This window comes from Lepidochelys olivacea (genome assembly GCF_965140295.1).
Source record: "Lepidochelys olivacea isolate rLepOli2 genome assembly, chromosome: 8".
Classification (NCBI taxonomy): Eukaryota; Metazoa; Chordata; order Testudines; family Cheloniidae; genus Lepidochelys; species Lepidochelys olivacea.
Genome location: NC_140418.1, coordinates 107,185,659 through 107,212,835, shown reverse-complemented (window position 1 = coordinate 107,212,835; position 27,177 = coordinate 107,185,659). Strand labels below are relative to the sequence as shown.

General features: G+C 46.7%; 1 protein-coding gene across 4 annotated transcripts in view; it reads left to right on the top strand.

Moving 5' to 3' along the window:
* The window catches only part of ST3GAL3 (ST3 beta-galactoside alpha-2,3-sialyltransferase 3), a 369,376-nt gene that overhangs the window by 298,834 nt on the left and 43,365 nt on the right, over window positions 1–27,177 (top strand). For all 4 annotated transcript variants that reach the window (XM_084637380.1, XM_084637379.1, XM_084637378.1 and 1 more), the window contains one exon: window positions 16,510–16,656. In XM_084637380.1, coding sequence (XP_084493506.1) covers window positions 16,510–16,656 — 147 coding nt within the window. The remainder of the gene's footprint in view (window positions 1–16,509; window positions 16,657–27,177) is intronic.

Below are 27,177 nucleotides of genomic sequence, written 5' to 3'. Positions count from 1 at the left end.
CCTCTGGTGGGTGCAGAAGGGAGCTAGCCTCCTCCTAGCCAGGGGTTCACCCACTGCCCATGCCCTTAACAAGTGTCCTGCTTGCTTCCCTTGCAGGGCAAGTGCTCCTAGGTTCAGTGGGTTCACTGTGTCCCCATGGGCAAGGCAGCATCGCCCCTCGCTCTGCTGGGATCTACTGCTGTTGCTAAGAGTGCTGAGACTGGCCTCTGGGCTGGGGCTCAGCCAGCTCAGATCCTTCTCCCACTTGCCCGCCGTGTGGTGCCTCCCCCTCCGGCCTCTTTCCACCAGAGGCCCCACCCCTCCCCTACAGCTGGAGGACCCCCCAGGATGGCCAAGGGCCCCCCCACGGCTGGAGGACCCCTGGCTGGCCAGACCCCCTCCCAGCAGCACCTCGCCTCCCCTTCTGAGACCCCAAGCCGCCTCACGGGAAAAGTGCGTCTCTTCCCAAAGAACCACCCGAGCTTTTCCTATGCCCCGTGCAGGTTGTGGGGCAGCTGAGGGGGCCGTATCTGCTGCTCAGTGTCCTGGATTCATCCGTCATCTCCCTGGATTTCCGGGAGATGACTGATGAACTCAGGACGCTGAATAGTGGATACCGCCTTCTCAGCTGCCCCGGACCTGCATGGGACATCATAATAAGCAAAAAGAAAAGGAGGACTTGTGGCACCTTAGAGACTAACCAATTTATTAGAGCATAAGCTTTCGTGAGCTACAGCTCACTTCCTCAGATGCATATCGTGGAAACTGCAGCAGGCTTTATATATACACAGAGAATATGAAACAATACCTATTCCCACCCCACTGTCCTGCTGGTAATAGCTTATCTAAAGTGATTTCCAGCACAAATCCAGGTTTTCTCACCCTCCACCCCCCCACACAAATTCACTCTCCTGCTGGTGATAGCCCATCCAAAGTGACAACTCTTTACACAATGTGCATGACAATCAAGCTGGGCTATTTCCTGCATAAATCCAGGTTCTCACATCCCCCCCACCCCCATACACACACAAACTCACTCTCCTGCTGGTAATAGCTCATCCAAACTGACCACTCTTCAAGTTAAAATCCAAGTTAAACCAGAACATCTGGGGGGGGGGGTAGGAAAAAACAAGAGGAAACAGGCTACCTTGCATAATGACTTAGCCACTCCAAGTCTCTATTTAAGCCTAAATTAATAGTATCCAATTTGCAAATGAATTCCAATTCAGCAGTTTCTCACTGGAGTCTGGATTTGAAGTTTTTTTGTTTTAAGATAGCGACCTTCATGTCTGTGATCGCGTGACCAGAGAGATTGAAGTGTTCTCCGACTGGTTTATGAATGTTACAATTCTTGACATCTGATTTGTGTCCATTTATTCTTTTACGTAGAGACTGTCCAGTTTGACCAATGTACATGGCAGAGGGGCATTGCTGGCACATGATGGCATATATCACATTGGTGGATGTGCAGGTGAATGAGCCTCTGATAGTGTGGCTGATGTTATTAGGCCCTGTGATGGTGTCCCCTGAATAGATATGTGGGCACAGTTGGCAACGGGCTTTGTTGCAAGGATAAGTTCCTGGGTTAGTGGTTCTGTTGTGTGGTATGTGGTTGTTGGTGAGTATTTGCTTCAGGTTGCGGGGCTGTCTGTAGGCAAGGACTGGCCTGTCTCCCAAGATTTGTGAGAGTGTTGGGTCATCCTTTAGGATAGGTTGTAGATCCTTAATAATGCGTTGGAGGGGTTTTAGTTGGGGGCTGAAGGTGACGGCTAGTGGCGTTCTGTTATTTTCTTTGTTAGGCCTGTCCTGTAGTAGGTAACTTCTGGGAACTCTTCTGGCTCTATCAATCTGTTTCTTTACTTCTGCAGGTGGGTATTGTAGTTGTAAGAAAGCTTGACAGAGATCTTGTAGGTGTTTGTCTCTGTCTGAGGGGTTGGAGCAAATGCGGTTGTATCGCAGAGCTTGGCTGTAGACGATGGATCGTGTGGTGTGGTCAGGGTGAAAGCTGGAGGCATGCAGGTAGGAATAGCGGTCAGTAGGTTTCCGGTATAGGGTGGTGTTTATGTGACCATTGTTTATTATTACAGTGCTAATAAACAATGGTCACATAAACACCACCCTATACCGGAAACCTACTGACCGCTATTCCTACCTGCATGCCTCCAGCTTTCACCCTGACCACACCACACGATCCATCGTCTACAGCCAAGCTCTGCGATACAACCGCATTTGCTCCAACCCCTCAGACAGAGACAAACACCTACAAGATCTCTGTCAAGCTTTCTTACAACTACAATACCCACCTGCAGAAGTAAAGAAACAGATTGATAGAGCCAGAAGAGTTCCCAGAAGTTACCTACTACAGGACAGGCCTAACAAAGAAAATAACAGAACGCCACTAGCCGTCACCTTCAGCCCCCAACTAAAACCCCTCCAACGCATTATTAAGGATCTACAACCTATCCTAAAGGATGACCCAACACTCTCACAAATCTTGGGAGACAGGCCAGTCCTTGCCTACAGACAGCCCCGCAACCTGAAGCAAATACTCACCAACAACCACATACCACACAACAGAACCACTAACCCAGGAACTTATCCTTGCAACAAAGCCCGTTGCCAACTGTGCCCACATATCTATTCAGGGGACACCATCACAGGGCCTAATAACATCAGCCACACTATCAGAGGCTCATTCACCTGCACATCCACCAATGTGATATATGCCATCATGTGCCAGCAATGCCCCTCTGCCATGTACATTGGTCAAACTGGACAGTCTCTACGTAAAAGAATAAATGGACACAAATCAGATGTCAAGAATTGTAACATTCATAAACCAGTCGGAGAACACTTCAATCTCTCTGGTCACGCGATCACAGACATGAAGGTCGCTATCTTAAAACAAAAAAACTTCAAATCCAGACTCCAGCGAGAAACTGCTGAATTGGAATTCATTTGCAAATTGGATACTATTAATTTAGGCTTAAATAGAGACTTGGAGTGGCTAAGTCATTATGCAAGGTAGCCTGTTTCCTCTTGTTTTTTCCTACCCCCCCCCCCCCCAGATGTTCTGGTTTAACTTGGATTTTAACTTGAAGAGTGGTCAGTTTGGATGAGCTATTACCAGCAGGAGAGTGAGTTTGTGTGTGTATGGGGGTGGGGGGGATGTGAGAACCTGGATTTATGCAGGAAATAGCCCAGCTTGATTGTCATGCACATTGTGTAAAGAGTTGTCACTTTGGATGGGCTATCACCAGCAGGAGAGTGAATTTGTGTGGGGGGGTGGAGGGTGAGAAAACCTGGATTTGTGCTGGAAATCACTTTAGATAAGCTTCAGAGTAGCAGCCATGTTAGTCTGTATTCGCAAAAAGAAAAGGAGGACTTGTGGCACCTTAGAGACTAACCAATTTATTAGAGCATAAGCTTTCGTGAGCTACTTCGTGAGCTTATGCTCTAATAAATTGGTTAGTCTCTAAGGTGCCACAAGTCCTCCTTTTCTTTTTAGATAAGCTATTACCAGCAGGACAGTGGGGTGGGAATAGGTATTGTTTCATATTCTCTGTGTATATATAAAGCCTGCTGCAGTTTCCACGATATGCATCTGAGGAACTGAGCTGTAGCTCACGAAAGCTTATGCTCTAATAAATTGGTTAGTCTCTAAGGTGCCACAAGTCCTCCTTTTCTTTTTGCGAATACAGACTAACACGGCTGCTACTCTGAAACCTGTCATAATAAGCAAAAACGTCCTCCTGCAAACCCCGCAACCGGCGTCCTGCAACGGGAGCCTGAGCCTGCCCTGGCCTATTCTGCCCACCACCTGTGCTGGGATTCCATGAGGGGGAGAAAGGAATTGCTCTGGAAACTTCACTGAACAGCTGTGTCCAATCAAGTGCACATCTATACGAGACAGGATCGTGGCTGCCCTGGGTGAACGCCGGCAGCAAGGAGGCATGGAGCGCGCTACCAACTCCGGAAAGCTGGCGGCATTCGTAGCAGGCTGCCTGTGGTTTGCATTGTGGTGGTGCGCTGCAGTGCAGAACCAAACTATATTGGGGAGAACGCCAGTAATTGTGGGCCAGGAACTAGTTTCCTTCGGCTCTCTGACAAGAAGGACAATCCTGAGACCTCGCCTGCTGCACACGTAGCAAGGTGAGGAGCGCTCTTCTGACCGTCTGTATTTTCTTCCCAGATTCAGTCTAGTGAAATTCCCGAGGAAAAGGTTTCAAAGAGAAAAGATTCCGCAGGAGGAGCTGCAAGAAGTGGAAGGGAGTGAGATGAGGCAGATAGTGAGAGATGAAAGGGAGACTCCTGAACCGTTGCAGAGCCACAAGGAGCTGAGAAAGAGACAAAGGCAGCTAGGGAAGTAGCACTAACAAAGGGCCAGAGGAACAGCCAAATCAGGCAGGTGATTCGCCCAGAGCTGGGTAATATCCACAGGTATTTTGTATCTACCCCAAGCTATCTGAGAACACCACCGGTATTTGCCCAGCTATTCTTGCAGGGCCACCCACGTGTAGCAGAATCCTCTGTGGCATCTCCCCTTCCCCTCTATCCCATTCCTGTTCCAATCTACTCCCTTTGGCTTTTCTGCCCCTTGTAAACCTGATCCATTGTTGCTGTTGGGTTAAACCTCACCCCAGTAACACCCAGAGTCTGGTAAAGCCACACAGATGTATGTGGGATGGTGAGAGTTCCACGCTGGCCCAGGATGGCTGCAGCCTGACTTGTGGTTCTGTTTCTGGGGGATGCGGACACATGCCCTTTAATGCGTAGTAACAGCAGCATTTGAGACCTTGCAAAGCAGCCTAGGAAATGCTGACATTTTAGAACAATCAGATGCAAGCTGGCTTTGCTCAAATGAGTGCGTTCAGCCTTGCTCTCTGCGTCATTCCAGGGCAGTGCAGGTGCAAGGCCTACTCCCAGGGCTGCAGAGGGAAGCCCGTTAAGGCTGTAATTCAGGGAAGGCGCGGGAGTATGGGAGGAAGGAGAGCTTGGCCGTCACACCTGGCTTCCGTACGGGTGCTGTCAATTTCCCATCTCCCCTTCGTGTGTAGGGCTGTCTTTCTCACACTCTGTCACTCTTGTGAGGAAATCCTGATGTAATAACTTGCAAATGGCGAGAGAGCACTGCAGTGAGGAATGCAGAGAGCCCTCCAAAAGCAGGAGCAGCCAGATGCCCAAACAGCCACGTGGGTAGGTGACTGACAACTTCTGCTTAGCTGTTCAGTGTCAATCTGATCACAGAGCCCTCTGCTGGATACCTCCCAGGGAGTGCGGGAACCATTAGCTACTTCCCACAAATTCCTCCATTCCCTGGTGAATACCTCAGCTCAGCCCTGCGGTCCTCTCCACCCACAGGACCCCACCTTCAGCCAAATTCCCATTACACTTCCTCCTTGGCATCCCGCTGTGCCAAATGTGCACATGAACGCAAGGAACACCTGTGCTCTGCATCTGGAGACTTGCTTTCATCTGGCTGCAATATGGGGTCTTGGCAACCATCTCCAAGGCCCTGAACTTCCTGCCCCCCAGGTGCCTGAGCTGATTGCCTCGCCCCTTACGTCCCACTGGCCATCAGCGGGTGAGTGCTCTTCATAAAGGGCTGTCCCCCAGGGCCCTTCCTTTGGCTGATGACTCTTGACAATGAGCAAGGGTGTGTGCAGCTGCCAGTTTCCCAGTAATAGCAGTTTATTTGGCTACCAGAGGTGAGGCCTTATCTGGTTTTGAGGGTGGTTTGTTCTTAGGAACCAAGAAGCCCAGAGGCTGACATAGAAAATACTTGTAAAACTAAAGTGAAACACAAACCTCAGGCTGCTAACATTGCTCTGTAAGGGGCCACTCTGAAGCTCTGGTCCCGATAGCCTCAGGCAAGAGGGGAGGTTAAACCAAACTGTTATGTTTTTTAAGTCACCTTTTTATGAAAAGTGCAAAGCAAAAAGCTTTGGTGGTGGTTAAGGTTTTGTTTGTAGCTTAAAACCAGTTTCCATTTAATTCCTGTAACCTGTGCAGAAACTGCTGGAGATGTAGTCCAGGCAATCGATAGTTCAGAGGTGACACATGCGCCGCCCCCCCTCCCCCCGCCCCCATTTCTGCCTTCTATTTAGCAGCAGCTCAATGTTCCAAGGGGACGCATCCAGAGGGACCACTGCAGACTCTGCCCCCTAGGGCAATGGGAGCGGGCAAGGCCTCGGGCTGCCTCTCACCCGGACGCCCTGCAGCGAGGAGGCAGCCGTTCCCCCTGATGGCAGCACTCCCCATGTGCCCAGCGTGGGAAAGGGGGAAGCAGCAGGTCAGCTGGTTGAGGGCTGATCCCCCCCCGCTACATGGGGCTGCTTCTCCTTCCCTGCTGCACTTCCCACCGCCTGCTTTCCCGATTGCCCTGGGGTGGATGCCCCGTGCCTGTTCCCAGGGCAGAGGCCGCTCTCCCACTTCTGTAGCAGGAGCTCTGCCCTGGGAAAACTGCTCCCCTCATACTGCAGCCCTGCCTTCCATTTGGCTACAGCTTCTAAGGTGAGTCGGGGTGCAAGTGGCACTCCCTCCCTGAGCCCTGCCTCGTGGGGCTGGCTGAGCTGCCTGGCATAGCCACCAGGCCTCGCTGCTCCTCCCACAATGTTCCTCCATGCCGCCTTATGGGGTGCGCCCCACAGTTTGAAAAACTTCTGTTCTACACCCCTAAGCAATGCATGGGGCAGTCACAGGCCCCAACCCCCCGCAACTATCAACAGTTCTGTGTTGCCTCTGAAATAGTTACTGCTCTTTTTAGATTGTTTGCAAAGTCAAGCACTCAAATGTTAGGAAAGGCCGTAATTCAGGCTGTGCGTGTAACCTGGCTTCTACCCCTTTGGGCTCATTTTAATTACAGGATCACGTCCTCCTACCTCATTCTGTGCACAGGATGGTGCTCACTAAGTCAGTAGCTATTCAGGATTTCTTTCTGTCATCCTCACTCATATGCGGTGTCGGGTAAGTTTCACAGTTGTTTACTGGCAGCAGAGAAATGTTGGGAATCAGGGCTCCCTGCTTATGTTCCAGCTTCTGAAGAGGAGTGTTGTTAGTGGTTACAGACCCCATGTCCCTCACTCCCGCCACTCCCGAGTGTCCCATGCTGCCCTTGTCTCTCCATCCTCAGCCAACCCATCTCTTCTCTTCATCCCTCTTCGCTCCAGTCAGGTTGCACCACCTCCTCCCTGCTGCCTCAGTGTCAGTGCAGCAATGCGATTGAGAGTACAGGAGAGAGAGAGTCTCCCTGCTCTCAATGACCGTGTCTCAGTAGCCAAAGGCAGTTGGGGTGGAGCAATTGCAGAGAAAGTTCTGCTCCAGCCCCGTAGCCCGGGACTTGAGCAAGCACATGCTTAGATTTTGTTTTCTCAGCCAATCTCTAGCAGATCTCTACTGATACATATAAAATATTTCTGTTGTGTATTTGTGGAAAAAACAGATGAGATAGTCATAGCATATGATAAATGCCTTCTATTCCACTAGTATCTCAGGAGAATACTAAACAGTAGCTACTGAAGTTAGATGTTTTGAAATCAGCAAGTCCAGATAACTTGCACCCAAGAGTTTTAAAAGAGCTGGCGTAGGAGCTTGCTGGAGAATTATTGTTGATTTTCAATAATTTTTGGAACAACGTGAAAGAAAGCTAATGTTGTGCCAATATTTAAAAAGGGTAAATGGGATGACCTGGGTAGCTATAGACCTGGCAGTCTGACATCAATCCCAAGCAAGATAATGAAGCAGCTAATATGGGACTTAATTGAGAAAGAATTTAAAAAGGGTAATGTAATTAATGCCAGTCAACATGGGTTTATGGAAAATAGATCCTATCAAACCAACTTGATACCTTTTTAGATGAGATTACAAGTTTGGTTGACAAAGATAATAATGTTGGTGTAATAGACTTAGACTTCTGTAAGGAATTTAACTTTTTCCTGGATAACATATTGATTAAAAAAATAGAATGATTATAAAATTAACATGGCATACATTAAATAGGTTAAAACTGGATAACTGATAGGTCTCAAAATGTAATACATGGAGAACTCATCATTGAGCAGGCGTTTCCAGTGGGGTCCCACTGTCACATATTTTACCAGGACAATAATTGGCAAATTATAAGTTTTCAAATGAGCCATTATAGTTTTGTAAACAGGATGAACATAGGGACACAGACTCATAGTGATGTACTGGCCATGGGTCAAACTCCGTGATTGGAAATTGCTTTCATGCTTGAAATCAAGCCATTCAAACAGGCAGAGGTGCTGAGACCTTGCCCAGTCCCACAAAGGCCTTATGAGAAAGTAGGCACTGATTTGCTTACCTGGCAGTCAAAGGATTAATTAATAGTCACAGATTATTGTTCTCTGTATCCAGAAATGTGCACGCCGCATAGTACTGGCAGTAAATCAACGATAGCTGGCGTGAAGGGAATCTTCTCCAGACATGGAACCCCAGATGAAGTCTTTAGCAATATTGGGCTTCAGTTTTCCGGTGAATGGACTTTGGAACAGTCTATAGGGATAATAATGAACCTTATGAAAAAAACTTTTGACAGTGTGGGTATGTATAGTTGGGATTATGCTTTCCAATGTGCATTACTTTGCATTTATCAACATTAAATTTCATCTGCCATTTTGTTGCCCAGTCACCCAGTTTTGAGAGATTCTTTTGTCGCTCTTCGCAGTCTGCCTGGATCTTAACTATCTTTAGTAAGTTTGTGTCATCTGCAAATTTTGCCACCTCACTGTTTACCCCTTTTTCCAGATCATTTATGAATATGTTGAATAGGACTGGTCCCAGAACAGACCCCTGGGGGACACCGCTATTTACCTCTCTCCATTCTGAAAACTGACCATTTATACCTACCCTTCTGTGACAGGTTCGATCACAGAAACCCCCTTGGGACTGTCACCTGATGTGCTGAGACTACCTCAGAGCCCATTCTCTCTGCCAGTTTGGGCCTCCAGAACCCTGCCTTGTTGAGCCAGACATGCCTGTCTGCTCCAACACAGACCCAGGGTCTGAACCACATGCCCCCAAACTGCAGACTTAACTGAGAAGAGCTTAAGAAGTGCTCCTGTCTCCAGCAACCAGACACCCATCTCCCAATGGGATCCAAACCCCAAATGAATCTGTTTTACTCTGTATAAAACTTATACAGGGTAAACTCATAAATTGTCCACCCTCTATAGCACTGATAGAGAGATATGCACAGCTGATTGCTTCCCCAGTTATTAATTACTTACTCTGGATTAATTAATAAGCAAAAGTGATTTTTTTAAATATAAAAAGTAGGATTTAAGTGGTTCCAAGTAATAACAGACAGAACAAAGTAAGTTACCAAGCAAAATAAAACAAAACATGCAAGTCTAAGCCTAATACATTAAGAAACTGAATGCAGGTAAATCTCACCCTCCGAGATGTTCCAATAAATTTCTTTCACAGACTAGACTCCTTCCTAGTCTGGGCCCAATCCTTTCTCCTGGTACAATCCTTGTTAATTTCAGCAGGCATCTTAGGTGAAAAGCAGGGGATTCCACATGACTGGGACCCATTTGTTCTGTTCCACCCCCTTCTATAGCTTTAGCACAAGGCAAGAATCCTTTGTCTCTCTCTGGGTTCCCACCCCTCCTTCTAAATGGAAAAGCACCAGGTTTAAGATGGATTCCAGTACCAAGTGACATAGTCACATGTCCTGTGAGACCCCAAGCCTTCATTCTTTCTGGCCTGACTCACAGGAAGGCTTGCAAGTAAACAGAGCCATTTACAACCAATTGTCCTAGTTGATGGGAGCCATCAAGATTCCAAACCACCATTAATGGCCCACACTTTGCATAATTATGATAGGATCTCAGAGTTATATTTCATATTTCTAGTTACAGATACAAGACTGATACATTCATACAAATAGGATGACCACACTCAATAGGTTATAAGCTTTGTAATGATACCTTACAAGAGACCTTTTGCATAAAGCATATTCCAGTTATATTCACACATACTAGCATATTTTCATAAAATCATATGGAGTGCAATGTCACACCTTTGTTTCCTACCTTTTAACCAGTTAACAGTCTATGAGAGCACCTTCCCTCTTATCCCATGGCAGCTTACTTTGCTTTGGTGAGGCACCTTGTCAAAGGCTTTCTGAAAATCTAAGTACACTATATCCACTGGATCCCTTTGGTCCACATGCTTGTTGACCCCCTCAAAGAATTCTAGTAGATCGGTGAGGCATGATTTCCCTTTACTAAAATCATGTTGACTCTTCCTCAACATATTATATTCATCTATATGTCTGACAATATTGTTCTTTACTATAGTTTCAACCAGTTTGCCCCATACTGAAGTCAGGCTTACCGGCCTGTAATGGCCGGGATCACCTCTGGAGGCCTTTTTAAAAATTGGCATCACATTAGCTATGCTCCAGTCATCTGGTACAGAAGCTGATTTAAATGATAGGTTACAGACTACAGTTAGTAGTTCTGCAATTTCACATCGTAGGTAGGTAGGTGTAGGTAATTCGCCTCCTTGAGAGACAGTAACTAGATTGACAGGAGAATTCTCCTGTTAGCCTAGCACTGTCTGCCCCTGGGCTTAGGTTGGTTTAACTGCATTGCTAAGGGTGCAGATTTTTCACACCTCTGAGTGACACTGACCTAATTTCCTAGTGTAGATCAGACCTTAGGGTAATCCCAGAAAGTTCTGAAACACTGATGGTAGATGTGGACTCTGGCATTCACCAACTGACTGACTGTTTATCGTCAACAGACAGAGGAGAAACTGCCAAGGAAAAAAAGAATGAGGCAGATCGTAATGAAAGGTTGATACTGAGATCAGCAGTGGAGATTAAACCTCCTGCAAGTCTCATAGAGATTTGCCAACCTACCTGGAAAAGGGGTATTTGAGGAAAGTGAGTGGTAAAGACTCCCTCCAGCGTGAGGTGCTTGTAACCTCTCCTCTCTTGGTAGCTGACATGCTGGGTTTATGGAAATGTACTCGAGTTGAGAAGGTAACGTATGTGTTATCAGATAATAGTGAGCTGTTTCTGTATATGTATGTGAGAGCTCATTGGTGTTTTTAGGAGGGAAGATGTAGAGATATGTTTGTACATGAATATAATCTAGAGAGCCTCCCTCATAAGGGACAGTATTAGGAACACAGGAATTTTGAGCCATGCCCTGGAAGCAAGGGGTGAGAACGCAATGTAGCTGTGTACCGCTGTTCACCGCACACATTCTCTAGTTTGTTTTTAAAAGTTTTGTGCCTTTCTCATTCACTGGCTTGTTGTTTAATGAACCCCAAGATCATTGCAATATCTGCTAGATACTAAAAATCATGGACTGAGTGGTGACACTGGGTTTATGGCTGATGACAACAATCTGTAATTCACTTAACCCCTCCCTTTCTTTCCCTCCTATGATAGCAGGGGTGTTAACAGGCCCCTTCACCTTGAATGGTCTCTTGAAATATGTGTTAATGCTTATGCTAATAAATCGCAGAATGATGTTTCCAAGGAGCTGACTGAGGACATATGTGAGCCATTAGCAATTACCTTTGAAAAGTCATGGAAGACCAGAGACATTCCAGAGGACTTGAAAAGGGCAAATATAGTCCCTATCTATAAAAAACGAAATAAGGACAACCTGGGAGAAGTGGGCAGTGGAGTGGCTGTGAGCTCGTCACAATGCTCCCGCCATGTTCCCTACAGCATCGTCTTTTCCAGAAGACTGGGCCTGCAGAAAATGAGTCCCCCCACATGCAGTGTTCCGGTGCCATTCATTCCCATCCCCTCCTGCTGGTAGAAGCAGTGACTGTTTATGATGGATTAGTCTAAAATAGCTGAGAATGGGTTTGACAGTCTCTTTGTTTAGTACCTTTGTAATTAGGGCCCTACCAAATTCATGGCCATGAAAAAAGTGTCACGGACCGTCAAATCTGGTGGTGTGTGTGCTTTTACCCTGTACTATACAGATTCCACAGGAGAGACCAGCGTTTCTCAAATGGGAGGTCCTGACCCAACAGGGAGTTGCAGCGGGGGTCACAAGGTTATTTTAGGGGGTCGTGGTATGGCCACCCACCTTTACTTCTGCGCTGCCTGGAGAGCTGGGTGGCTGTGGGCCAGATACCCAGCTCTGAAGGCAGCACCCTGCCAGCAGCAGCCCAGAAATAAGGGTGGCAGTGGTGAATCCACCCTCCTCAACAATCTTGCAACCCTTCCCCTACAACTACAACACCCTGAAATTCCAGATTCAAATAGCTGAAATCATGATATTTACGATTTTTAAAATCTCATGACCGTGAAATTGACCGGAAAGGACTGTGATATTGATAGGGCCCTATTTATAATACGGGGCATGTGTTTGTTGGAGCTGTTCTTTTTGTGGTGTTCTTACCCCAAATGTGGGTACGTTCTCATACAGTCAGTTTTCCCAATGGTCTGTAAAGAAGTGGACACCACACTTGGAGAAAGCAGTAAATAAAGATGCTTAATCCAGTTTAGACATGAGTCAAAGGCCCCACTTCCTTATCTGTCAGGGCACAGCTGTCACTGGATTTATGAAGTGTTCCACTCCGCAGTCAATTACTCTTTCCCACAGCTAGGGTATGAAAGACTCAGGCAGTCTGTACTTTTTGCTGTCAGAGTGAGGGAAATGTGTAACTGACTGCAGAGGTCAGTTTGGGAGGCAGGCAGGCAGGATTTCACTGTTTTTAAGTTCACTGTATCTTGTGCTTATATTCAGCTTGGTGGTTTTGGGGGGATAACAAGAGTTTATCGTGACAAAAGTAGTGGAATTGTGGAGGGAGTAGCCACGGTCCAGAGCTAATGTTCCAAGTACTTGAAATGGTTCTAGATGCACCGGGCATTTTTTGGGCAGTACCTCCCAGGCCCTGCCCTTCAGCATTTGAGGAGGAGTTGTGTACTTACTAGACACGTGCTGCATATACGTATTTGAAGTCCGTGTTTCTGTTGTTTCTGGTCTGGAAATCACAGAATACATGGCTCGATCCTTTGAGGTCTGTGACTGATGCTCCCTAGGGGCATCCAGGGTTGTGAGGCACCTCACCACCACCTGCCCTTAGTGTGAGGCAGCTTTGTCTGTGTCTGCTGTGGGTCAGCTCCCCAAAACCACCAGCCTCTGGCAGCACAAGCTCTGCCTGCCAGGCGTCTGCAGGCCTCGCGCTCTCTGTACAGGTAGCACACGTCAGCCCCCGAGTTCACAGAGCGTTCCCTGCAGTGTCCAGCCCTTCTCCACTGAGCACTGACAGAATTACCAGCCCTGCTGTTCCCAAAGGAGAGAACACACCAGCTTGTCTGGGTTCGCTCAGGACCACCACCTTGCTTAACCACAGCACTTAGATGCATTTATAGTGAAAACAACCGTAAGTTTATCATCAAAGATTCAAGTAATAGTGAGTAAGAATGTAGGAAACAAATGGTTAAATATATAACAAAATCATAATACTTTCTAGAGAATAAACCTAACTAACACGATAACCTCCTGAAGCTTTGTCTCACCCAAAATTCTCTTCAGCATTTTCAACCAAGTCTGGTTGAGACCTCTTTTCCATGAAGCAAAAGCACTTGTCTTTCTTTCTTCCTTGATGAAGGGTGCCTGGGTGTCTTCACTGCTCGCCGCATACAGTCAGGCAAACCTTTGAAGTGCATCTCCAGATACGGTTCTTCCTCCCCCATTATCTCTCTCACACTCTCTTTGACTGTGTCTACACTTAGGGCTTGTCTGCACTTGAAACACGACAGCAGCAGAGCTGCAGCACTTCCGTGTGGAGACTCCCTGTGCCGAGGGGACTGTCCTGTCTGCATAGTGAATCCACCTCCCCATGACGCAGTAGCTAGATTGGTGGAAGAATTCTTCCATTGACCCAGCACTCTCTATACTGGGGGTTAGGTTGGCTTAACTGCATCTCTGCGAGGTGTGGATGTTACACAGTCCTGAGAGATGTAGCTATGGCGAGGGAACTTTTCACCGTAAACCAGTCCTTTGTTCTCTCTCTGAAGTCCTCACACTCAATTTACATATTAACAGGTCGCTGAATAAACATTCTTGTCCGACAGAAAACCTGTTTTTCACCTTCGCGGTGACCAGTACCGACTGACTTCAGGAACATAACTTCCGTATATACATACATTTCTCCTTGTATAGTTTGTGTACATGTCGCAATGATTTTGATGACCAGAGTGGCTCAGGCATTTATTCAAGACCTCACCTGACACCCTTTGGTGAACTAGAAAGGACACCCCAGACCTGGGGAATCATCATTGAGTGGGTCTGATTCCCCAGGGGATCCCGCAGGGATCAGGTTTTGGCCTTATGTTGTTTAATGTCTTTATCAGTGGCCTGGAAGAAAACATAAAATCATCACTGATAAAATTTGCAGATAACACAATATTTGGGGGAGTGGTTAATAATGAAGAGGACAGGTCACTGATTCAGAATAATCTAGATTGCTTGGCAAACTGGGCACAAGTAAACAATATCCGTTTTGATACGGCTAAATGCAAATGTATACCTCTAGGAACAAAGAACATAGGCCATATTTACAAGATGGGGGAACCCTAGCCTGGGCAGCAGTGACTCTGAAAAAGTTTTGGGGGTCATGGTGGATAATCAACTGAACCTGAGCTCTTCGTGTGACACTGTGGCCGAAAGAGCTAGTGTGATCCTGGGCTGCAAAACCAGGAATCTCGAGTAGGATCAGAGAGGTTATTTTACCTCTGGATTTTACACTGGTGTGACCGCTGCTGGAATCCTGTGCCCAGTTCTGGTGCCCACAGTTCAAGAACGATGTCAATAAATTGGAGAGGGTTCCCAGAAGAGCCCTGAGAATGATTAAAGGAAATAGATCCAAGGATCTCCATCTGTTTAGCTTAACAAAGAGACGGTTAAGGGGTAATTTGATCACAGTCTGTATTTAACTGGGGAACAAATATTTAATAACGGGCTCTCCAGTCTAGCAGAGAAAGGTCTAACTTGATCCAATGGCTAGAAATTGAAGCTAGACAAATTCAGACTGGAAGTAAGGCATCAATTTTTAACAGTGAGAAGAATTAACCACTGGAACAATTTGCCAAGTGTCACGGTGGATTCTTCATCGCTGAGTTTTTAAATCGAGATTGGATGTTTATCTAGAAGACGTGTTCTAGGAATTATTTGGGGGCAGGTCTCTGGCCTGTGCTATGCAGGAGGCCATACTAGCTGATCGCAATGGTCCCCTCTGGCCTTAATCTATTAATCTAAAATCTGTGACCCACGAGAGGCCTGTAACCTTCTGCATCCCCTTGCCATTCGGGATTAAGAGATTCCCGGGTCACTGTGGCAAACACCTCACCTCACCTAGCAAGTCTGGTTACTGCATTGTGGCTGCTAATGGGTGAAAAGCCCTTTAGTTCTTCCCATGTTTAAATTCTGCTTTCCTCTGATGTAGAGAACCAGAATGCTACCAGGTAGTCATGGCCTAGATCCCCCAGACATGATTATTTCTTTAGCAGTTTTATTTTACACCTACAATGTTCTATCTGGGTGTGTCTTCCTAAGGGTGAATAATCCAGTAAAGAAGCTGAGGACAAGGCTACCTGTGCATTGAAGGGCTGTGTCTGCCAAGAGCGGGCGAATCCCTGAAACACTCAGCACTGCTTAGTTGTTGCCCAGAAAAAGTTCGTCCTTTCACATGTGCGAGATTTGGTGAACGCGAAAAGGGATGGCTATTGAATTCAAACGGAGAGAAACTATCCACGGTCATTATCTCTCATTTTATCAGCCACCTTCTCTCTGTTCTTGTTATGATCATGAATGTTCTCGCTGTCTCTTTTCTTCTATTGCATGTTAATTCCAAGTAGTTTCCCAGTGGGAGGACACTGGAAGGCGAGTAGGACAGTTCTCTCTAAATTGGCCCCATCCCAATGTCCTGTGTTTCTCCCTCCTTTTTTATGTTTTCCACTCTCTGCAGCTGTGGGTTATTTCTGGAGGCTAGTGGCTCCAGAGTAGCTCTGAAAAGGCCAGCTTGTCACAGAATGAGAAGTGCTCATAGGGGCAGCTTCCAAAGCAAAGTGGCTGCGTCCATCCCCCTGGTCTCTCAGGTTTGCTGAGTAAACACTCTAGGAAGACCAATTTATGGGGAAGACACAATTGTCCTATTTATGGTTTGTTTGGGTTTTTTTATTCTGCACCGTGCGCATGCATGGCAGTTTACAGAGCAAGATAGTGCCTTATAAGCGTACAGCCTAATTCAAGTATGACCCAGCGAGGGATGACAGTACATCTAGGGTAGAAGTGGGACATGGGAAAATGTGATTCATGCACAGGAGGAGTATGCGGCAGACGGCATCAGTTAGAGATTTTCTTGGATGTTTGGCTAATGATTTTTGATCAGCTGTGACCAGTACTAAGGCTGTGTCCAAGGGGAGAATGAGAACAGCTGTCCCTGGTGGATTTTCAGAGGATGACAGGGACATGGCATCTGTATTATCTAACCACCTGTGCTTGTTTTGCTGTCTCCATTCCCTAGAGTGCATCTGATGGATTTTGGAAGTCAGTGGCAACCCGTGTCCCAAGAGAAGCTCATGAGATTCGCATCCTGAATCCGTACTTCATCCAGGAGGCCGCTTTCAGCTTCATTGGCCTGCCTTTCAACAGCGGCCGGATGGGCAGAGGGGTAGGTGCAAGGTGGGGCACAGAAATCGGAGGGGATGGAAGAAGACGACACCAGAACTTGGTCTGTTTACACATCTGCTGCTGGTTGAAAAGGAAATACGAAGTATGGGGTTGCTGATAACAGAACTTCTCCTATTAAAAGTGTGTCAGTAAAGATTGATTGGAGCATTAGAACAGGGCACATAGTGTAAACAAGCAGAGTGAAAACATTTCAAGATCCCCATGTGTGTGAGGACTTAAAGAAACATGTATATCATAATGTATAATTTGGGAGACAATCTGTGATCATTTAATCAGACTGTATCATAATGCTGTATGTACACAAGGGGGCCGTTTGGCATTGCCGACTTGTGTGTGTTCTACCATGCTATTTTAATGTTCCGTGAATTTTTCCCCCTAGATTAATTACTCCAACCCCGTGATCAGTTATTCCTCTTCTTCTGACTCCCTTCAGTGGGTCAATATCTTTCTGGTAATGAGAAGGCCAGAATTTGAATGCAACGCTTTAGGTGTAGTTACCACAGAGTCATGCTGTGTGGTGTGATGGCTTTGCATACAGCCCCAAACTGCATCCCAAATTGGGTCCCAATCTTCAGTGTTGAGATGTGAGAGATTAATATGCTTTGGCTCATGTCCTAATTAACAAGAGTAAGTATGACTCTACCCAGGACCCTTTCATCAGCTCCTATAACCTGACCTTTTCTTCGGGAATATAGCAGTTGACAGGCCAGATCAGACCAAGAGGCCTCTGTAACGAGGCTGGTTCTGGCGGGACCCCACGGAGAGGTGCCAATTCAGGACAAATTGCTTCGAGCAGGGCAGTTACAGCCCAAGGCTGGGGTTTTTCCACCTCTAAAGCAAACCAAACCAGCCAGACAGAGAGGACTTTGGTTTTACCCCACTGGCTAACCATAAGTCACATAAGCAATTCCCTTAGACACTCCAGTTTCCCAGTATCCCCACCAGTGCCACTCATTATGGGGACAGATGGTTATGAAAACCAATACCCCAGTAAAAGAAAAAAAGGTTCACTCGATCTCAAAGGACCACGCCCCAGATCCAGGTCAATATACAAATCAGATCTTACCCACAAATAACGCTGTTGCCAATCCTTTCGAATCTAAAGGTTTATTCATTAAAGGAAAAAGACAGAGAAGAGAGCTAGAATTGGGTTCAATGGAATCAATGACATACAGTGATGGCCAAGTTCTTGGTTCAGGTTTGCAACAGTGATAGAATAAACTGCAGGTTCAAATCAAGTCTCTGGAGAACATCCCCAGCTGGGATGGGTCTTTCAGTCCTTGGTTCAAAGCTTCCATGTAGCAAAGTCCCTCCAGAGGTAAGAGGCAGGACTGAAGACCAGATGGAGGAGCTGCAGCAGGTTTGTATAGTCTCTTGCCATGTGGTCTCTTTGTTTGTTCCAAAGACAAGCTGCCCATCCCATGGCCTGGAAACACCTCAGAGTTCTGTCCATGGGCAGGTCCCTGCATACCTGGCTGAGTCCCAAGGTGTGTCTGCCTTCTCTCTGTGGGTCAGTTGTGTAGCTGAGGGTCCTTAATGGGCCACCCAGCAGGCTAGGCAGAGCTGACACCCACTTGTCTGGGGTGTCCCCCAGAAGCAGAGCATAAGTTTGAAATACAGACAGTATAGAGCCAATACTTATAACTTTAACTACAAAAATGATACACACATATAGACACCATAATCCTAACCAGCCAACCATAACCTCGTCTTAGACACCTTATTAGACCCCCTATATACAAGATTGGTGCCACTACAGGACCTTAGTTGCAAGAATGATCTATACAGTCCCAGATTATGTCAATAATGTCACAGCCCCCTATCCCAATACCCGGTCCCCATAGTGGTCAATGTGAGCTGTTCTGGAAGAAGGTGCAAAACATACATATCACACACAAAAACTACATTCAAATAAGATTGCAGGGTCAAGCTCTCAAAACTGAGGAAATGCCAGAATTAAGGCTGCCTGTGCAATCTTAATTCAGCCCCTTTGTACAGCTACATTAGGTCAATCATTACTTATACAATCACATACTGTCATTTCCAGACAAATCCTGCCTCATTCAGTGCATAGGATGGACGATGCTCACAGAATGAACAGCTGTTCAATAATCTGTGTTCTCCTTGTTGTTCAATGTGTGGCCCTATTCCTTGTTTATTGCACACTTCAAACCTTGCTCAGAAGACAGAATTACAGATTTCCCCACTGGCATGTCTCTGGGGTCACCACTGTAGTACTTGAATGCTTCGTATACATTAATTTATTTATTTTCACAACACTTCAGTGAGATGAATGGGTTTTATCCCCATTTTCTCCTTTGAGTGTGCTCTGCCTATTCCTACTCATGGGCTGCTTTGACTGGCGCAGCCTGAAGGGTAGAACTCTAGCTAGCAGCAGCCTTTGGAGTGCTCACCTGTCTCCCTCACCCTGTCCTCCGTGAACATGGGAAATTCCAAGGTGAGGGTACAAACAGGATGCGGCGCTCCTACAGCCTCGTTTCCTTCTAACCCTGAGCAGGGGAATGGTTTTGTGTGAGGCGCCAAAATCCCCTCAGAGCTGTGATTAGTTAGCTGGTTTAAATCCTAGTTATGAAGTAGTTAAATTGTTGTCAGTTAGGTAATAATATAGTTACAGTAAGTTAGTTACCTGGTATGGAACTGAGGAACAAGCCTGATTTCAGAAGATGTGTATTTTGTCTGGTAGTGTTCCTGGCATCAGATACACATGCTTGATCCCATGTTTATGTGAAGGATACTCACCCTCCAAGTGTTCAGTTTGCTCAGTGTTCACAATGAGATCAAAGAAGAAAAGACAAAAGAGGCTTCAAGCAATTCTCTTACAAGAAGCACAGTTGGCAAAATCCTCCAGAACTTGGAAAGGACAAGATTCCAGGAAAGCCCACAGGCTGGCACAGACATGTCTACTAGAAAGAAAGATAAATCTTCCTCCTCTCCATCTAGTGCTCAAAAAATCTGGTGACAAGGATGAGAAAAGGAAACCCACCAAGGTGCGGGCCTCTTTGTTTACAGACAACCTTTTGGATAAAGTTTTGACTGGCAAGACAGCTCTCAGCAGTGTCAGCCTCTTTGAAAAGAGCCAATCCATGGGAGAAAGATTTTTCTAAACAAAACATATTTAAGGAGCCCATGCATGATATATATCCTCATGGGAAGGTGAGGAAAGATTCCTTTCCGCAAAAAAGAACAGGAGGTCTTGTGGCACTTTAGAGACTAACAAATGTATTTGAGCATAAGCTTTTGTGATTCGATATTCTTGGATCCGGATGAGCCAGTTCTGAAGGTGAGACTTAAGTAACAGGTGAGATGAGGGAATGCTGCAGCACCACAGCATATAGTAGTCAAGGTTCGTAGATCAGAACCATCCCTGGTTCAGGAAGAGATCAGATCCATCCCTGGTTCAGGAAGAGATTGAATCAGGTATAGTAAGAGAACAGGCAGAAGATGTATGCAACAGCCTCAGATATGTGTTTCTCCAGAAAGGAGAGGATGTTTAGAAGAATTCTGAATTTCTCCTCTAGTTTCACCACCTAAAACACCCTCTGTTTTCCCAGCGAAGAATTTTTCTCCCGTTTCCTTGTCCAGCCAAGGGTATTGCTGTCTCCAGTTCTTTCTGAACCGAGAATGACCACAGTGAGGAGTAAGAATATTGATTGCAGACCAGATCCACACAAGAAGTATTATGGACAAAGGCACTCCTATACCTCAGAACCGTCTGGACAAAGTTATGTACAACCAGAGCCAAAGATGGTTTTCTGGCCTGACTGGCAAATGCCACTTTATAGATGGGCCTGTTTCTTTTACTGGTCACAGCTATGGGTTCATGTCTCCATGATTGGCTTTTCTGGCAACAGTGCACAGGTGTGATCGGCCTGATTGCTGTAAGCAGGGAAAACTGTCCTCTCCCTTTTGCCTGTGCTCAATGTGGGGCTTGTAAACCCCATCACATGCCCAGATCCTTTTCAGCAGTATGACCACCTAGCCAGCAATTCCCCATTTCGTATTTGTGCACTTGAATTTTCCTTCCTAAATGAAGTACTATGAACTTGTCTTCATTGAATTTAATCTTCTTGAATTCAGATCCGTTCTCCATTTTGTCAAGGTCGTTTTGAATTCTAATCCTGTTCCCCAAAGTTCTTGCAACCCCTCCCAGCTTGGTGTCATCTTCAAATTTTATAAACATACTCTCCATTCCTCTATCCAAGTCATTAATGAAAATATTGACTAGTACTGGATCCAGGACTGACCTCTGCAGGACCCCACTGGATACACCCTCTCCTTGACAGCGAGCCATTGATAACTACCCTGTGCATATGGTCTTTCTTCAGGCTCTGCTGACTTGAATACATCTAACTTACCTAAATATTCTGTAACCCGTTTTTTCTCTGTTTCAGCTCGTGTTCCTTCCCCCGGGTTGTCAGTATTACTTGTGTTGAATCTCTGGTCACCATTACCCTATTTAGTGGAGACTGAAGCAAAACAGGCATTAAACACCTCAGCTTTCTTGATGTCGTCAGTTATGAGGTTTCCTTTCCCGCTTCATCTTTCTTTTGCTCCTTATGTATTAAAGAACCTCTTCTCGCACCAGGTCTGCCTCCGTCTGGACCTCAGAACAAGTGTTACCTTTAACACTGTTTACTTGTGTTATTTTCTCATTTCAAAAAAGGAGGGGGGCCTTCGTCCCAGTTTGGATTTAAGGAAATTAAACACATTTAAAAGTTTCATTTCCACAAGCTTTCTCTAACTTCTATAATCCCTTCTCTTTCCCTTCTGGATTGGTTTGCAGGTCTGGACTTAAAAGACGCATATTTTCGTATTTCAGTAACACCTTGTCAACGGAAATGCCTGCGCTTTGTGGTAGGGAAGGACTGGTTGTGGTGCAAGGTCCTCCCCTTTGGATTCAGTGTCCTGGGTATTTACAAAGTGCCTGTCTGTAGTAGCAGCATACCTAAGAAGGCAGGGGATGTTTGTTTATCCATATGTGGACAACTTGTTAATATAAGTGTCGTCCAAGGCAGACATCATAGAAATATGGGACTGGAAGGGACCTCGAGAGGTCTCTAGTCCAGTCCCCTGTGCTGAAGTAGGACTAAGTATTATCTAGACCGTCCCTGACAGGGGTTTGTTTAACCTGTTCATAAAAACCCCCAGTGATGGAGATTCTACAACTGTCACGACTGTGACATGGGGGTCTGATCAAGAGGTCAGAGCAGGAGTCAGGTTTTGTCCCTAATTCTTGTGTTGTTTTTTTATTAGTCATCCTTTGTAATTTGAACTAGTTGCCACTTTTTATGTGACTTTTTTTTTTTTGAGTTTCGGTTTGTTGAAGATCTGGTTAAGCCAGGGTGGTGTCTTCCCACATTTCCTTCCTTCCTACACATTGGGATAGTTTGCTCCTGTGCCTTTAAAAAGCTGTGAATTTTCCTGAACTCTTTTTTTCCCCGCAGACTTGCTTCCCACACGATCTTATGTACCAATTCTTTGAGCTTGCTAAAGTCTGCCTTCTTGAAGTCTATTGTCTTTATTCACTGTTTTCCTTCCTACCATCCCTTAGAATCATGAACTCTATCATTTCATCATCACTTTTATTCAAGCTGCCTTCTACCTTCAAATTCTTAACCAGTTCCTCCCTGTTTGTCAGAATTAGATGTAGAACGGCCTCTCCCCTAGTTGCTTGTTCCACCTTCTGCAATAAAAGGTTGTCAACAACGCAGTCCAAAAATGTGTTGTGTAATCAGTGACTTGCTGTTTTATTTTCCCAACAGTTGTCTGGATAGTTGAAGTCCTCCATCATGACCACTGCCATCATATTACATGTAAAGCAGATATTTTCAATTTGCCATTCTGGGATTACAAATAAATTGGGAAAAGTCATTCTTAAACTCGACTCAGAGAATCCTCTTTATGGGGCCATATAGTGACCATACTGTGGCAAGAGCCTTTCTCCCAGAGGGGAGAGATGTAAAAATAAAAATCTCTCTATATCTCCGTCTCCAATGTCCACCCCAACAGATTCTCTTTTTTCTGGGTTTACTGGCACCAACCATGGCAGTGACACCATATGCTCGTCTTCAGCTGAGGATCTTCAGCACTGGTTAGCAGTCCTGACAATCTAGGCTCACACCCCAGTTCCCCCTACACACAGCTAAGTTCCATCCCAGTCTCCTTGTCTAGCCGGTCCCAGTTCCCCCTGTCCCTCTGGATTTCCAGGTCCTCATCCAGCCTATCTTTCTCCCCCAGCCTGGCCTCCAGTCACCACCCCCAACCCTGCCCATGTTCCCAGTTCCCACTGGCTCCCGGTCTCAGCTTTCCTTTCCAGGCTCAGTGGCTTTGCCCAGCCAGTCCCAGTTCTTCCCCTGTATCCTGGCTTCTCATGAGATCCGTTGTCTCTCCCCCTTTACCTCCTTCCTCCTCCCCACAATGCTCCCCAGTCCCACCTACTGGCTCCCAGTGTTCTTTCTGCCCCATTTCCCTGCATGGCTCCTAATCCCAGTGTTCTGGGACACCCAGTCCCAGTCTCTCTCCCCCTGCCAGCCACCAGCTCCAGTTTCTGCCTCCCCCCAGCTCCTTGTTCCATCTCTAACCCTCCCCCACCCCACCCCCACCCAGTCTGGCCCCGGCATTCAAATCAGGTCGCTTCCTTCCCCCACGCTGCCTGGGTCCAACGAGAGAGGCACTGAGAGTACAGAAGAGACTGGCTCCCTGCTCTCAGTCAGGTGCCTGAGACTGGCCCTGCCCTAGTCCATAGCAGCATAGACCTGCAATTGCAGGGAAAGCCCTGCTCAGCTCTGGACTGGAGCTTCTGTGGACAGGCTCTTCCGGGAATTTAGCTGCTAAAATCTGAGCCTCTCTTGAGCAATGTTTCAAAGGCTTATACATTGCACGAATTTGGACAGATTTTCACAGAGTTGACAAAATGTCAAGTTCAGTGGTGGGCAACCTGCGGCCCGTCAGAGTAATCTGCTGGCGGGCCAAGAGACAGTCTGTTTACATTGACCGTCAGCACACATGGTCGCCTGCAGCTCCCAGTGGCCGTGGTTTGCCGTTCCCGGCCACTGGGAGCTGCGGGCGGCCGTACCTGTCAACAGTCAGTGTAAACAAACTGTTTCGTGGCCCGCCAGCAGATTACCCTGATGGGCCGCAGGTTGCCCACCACTGGTCAAGTTCCTTCTTCAACACTTGGCAGGGCTCGAGATTTTTCAAAGAAAACAGCATCAGAATTTTTTCATGTGGGGAAACAACATATTTTCTGGTTTCAGAGTAGAAGCCTTGTTAGTCTGTATCTGCAAAAAGAACAGGAGGACTTGTGGCACCTTAGAGACTAACAAATTTATTTGAGCATGAGCTTTCGTGAGCTACAGCTCACTTCATCGGATGCCACAAGTACGCCTTTTCTTTTAACATATTTTTCCTTGGCCTCATTCTCAGAAACCATCGAACCGTTTTGGCAAAGTTTCTCCCTACCCCCACCCCAAAGTCAGTCTGAGGCAGTCACCCAGCATGGAAAATTTCAGTCCGGATTGTTAAAGCTTGGCAAAATTATAAGCAACTGAAAACAGGGTCGTATAATGGCAAGTGTTGGGCACCCTTAATAATGGGCAGTGCTCCCAGCCCTATTTATAAGTAGCCTTCCATAGACTGTTACAGGATAACCTGCCGCCTAGGAGACTTGTCTCCTAACCCCTATAGACGGTGCCTTGAGCCCTGAAGAAGGGTCCAAATCTCTTCCAAAACTCTTATTATTTTAATATTTACGATTATCTCTCTGTCTATTCTTGTTGCCCATATAAATATCTAATCTTTATTTTTATCCTGCTGAGCTTGTCTCTAATCATATCCAGTGGCAACGAGTTCCACAAGCCAAATGCGCATTATGTAGGGCTTGTCTACATAGAGAGTTAGTGCACGGTAGGCCAGAGTGTAAACCAACAGCACACTAGCTTACCATGCTCTAACTCATCGCGTGGACCCTGCTACAGTGAGCTAAAAGTTCAGTGGTGCACTTTGACGTACCACCACTGAAGTGCGCTAAGGAACTTCTAGTGCACTGTAGCCAGGTCCACATGGTGAGATAGTGCTCTGCAAGCTAGTGTGATGTAGATTCACACACTGACTTGCTGTGCTTTAACTCTCCATTTAAACAAGACTGGGAGGGGCGGGGATCACAGCTCCTTTTATCCATTTTGAATTTGCTGCCTTTCGGTTTCATAGACTGCTTCCTGGTTCTTGTGTTATGAGAGAAGGTGACTAGAAACTCCCAATCTACCTCGTTTAAACAACACGTTGTTTGTCTACTTTGGCTTTATCATGTTCCCTCTTATGTGTCTCCTATCTAAGATAACGAGTGCCAGTCTTTTCAGTCTCTCCCTGTAGAGGAGTTTTCTTATGCTCCTAATTACTCTCCTTGCGGTTCTTTGGATCTCCTCTGTTGCTGCTCTGTCCTGGGGAGACCAGGAGTGAACACTGTATTCCCAGTGAGGGCTCTAAAGGAGAGTCTTCTGCAGAGCTACATGTATGTGGGGTATGAGAAGTAGGGACGATGCTGCCTACAGATTGGGAACATCATTCCCCGCCATGCACTCTGCCCACCAGAGCTCAGTGTTCGGTGGAGCATCATGTCTGTAACAGACCAGCTCCCCAGGCTTGCTGCCATTTAGTGAGCAGTAGGGCAGTTCTGTGCTCACAGATTGGTTGGGAGGGAGACCACAGCCGGCACTCTGGGTTCCCTAGCTGTGTGCTTTCGGGTGATGGTTTTATATTTCCTCTCCCTGTGCCGGCACACGTCGACCATTATTCATTAATAACTAAGTGCAAAGAGAGAGAGAGAGAATAACAAAACCAGTTAAAAATCTCAGACTTGCCTCAGAACGGCATGCCTCAGACAGCTCCTGGAACTGAATCTCCCTCGCCTCTCACAAAGGCACTGTCTCTGCATTCGTCTTACGACACTGAGTCCTGCACCTGGCACGTGGTGAGCTAGGGAGCTGGTGCCACTGACTGGTGCTCGGTTAGCCGACCTGCTTGCTCCTAAATGAGCCAGCCCGGAGCATGTTTGTGCATTTGATCTGACTGACGAACAGCATTGCTTGTCATGCTGTGAATGAAGAGTGGACTGTTTGGAATCATTGGGAGTTCAGTGCTAGATTTTTGTCCAAGTGCTGATAGGTGGATGCCCAGAGATAGGAAACCCTTCAGAACCAGCCAATGTGCCCCATTAAAGAGCTGCAGACAGATTCAGTCTAGTAGGACTGATCTTGTGCAGAGGTTTGTATGCCTCTGGTGGCGTTCTGCAGCAAGCGCGCACACGCAGTTCTGGATGCACCGAATTTCTGCTCTAGCAAGTAGAGTTCCCTACACCAGCCATTCCCTCCCGTAGGAATCCTGACTCTTGCTGGTTACTCTAGTGGCTATCCTGGGAAGGAGGTGTCTGACAGGCCCTGAGGAGGGACAGAAACCACCAGACCTTTATTTTCTCTGGACTTGGTTTTATTTTTAAGCATGGTATCTTAATACACAAGATATTTCATTTGCTCTGAGAGGAACAGCGAGTATCCGGAAATGAGAATGCTGTGAACTGAAGTTTATGAGGTTTTGATAGGTTGTTTAACACACATCAGATTGGGAAACCAAGAGGGCTTAATTGGAACCTGATGTTTCACTTCATGAAAGTCCATTTGGGCATTTAGAAGAAAACTAGTTTATGAGTCTTTCTGAGAAGCAGGCTCTGTGGGTGCCCGCTGTCGGATTGTGTAGCTGATAGTTCGCTGCATCAGCAGGCCTGCCTGGGGCAGCGAGAGCCCTGCAGGTGCAGGAGAATGGGGAGCCGGGGTAGGTGGGGGCAGGTAGGAACTGGAACATCATGATGCAGTGATTCCATCAGAGCTTGTCTGAAGGGAAGGGAAGAAGGTCCCATGGGTGCAAATATGATGTTTAACGTCATGCAAACTCTTCCATCAGTGAACTTCCAGGGGTGCCCAGGCTGCCTGCACTCCAAAGGAACATGGCTGACTTTTGCAGCAGCCCAGAAACGGAGCAGTTACAGAGGGGAGGAGGAGGGGAGTAGGACCCTGTAGCTACAGGTTTGACATAGCCCATGTCACTGGAGAGTTTAAATGGGAGAAGGAAATGGGACCGTGCAGGGATTGGTATTGTGACTCATTCTCCCAGACCGGGAGCGTTCCTGCGAGGGAATTTGGCCCCTATAAAGCAGGGTCATCAATGAGCATAATCCAGATAATTTCACCAGTGAGACTGCTGGGAAATAGAACCCGACAGCTGCATTACTGCGGCCAGAACTGCTCAGTCCGGAACTGTGCTCTAGAAACACCTGCCCTGGAACCGCTGTGAGCGTGCGAGGGCTCTGTGTTGTCAGGAGGGGATGCGGGGGAGGGCAAAGGAAAGCCCTGAGGAGCTGTAATAAAGCTGTATCACGCTGCAGGGTCAGGCTCTCCACTGAGGAGTCTGCTCAGGGGCCGATTGGTGT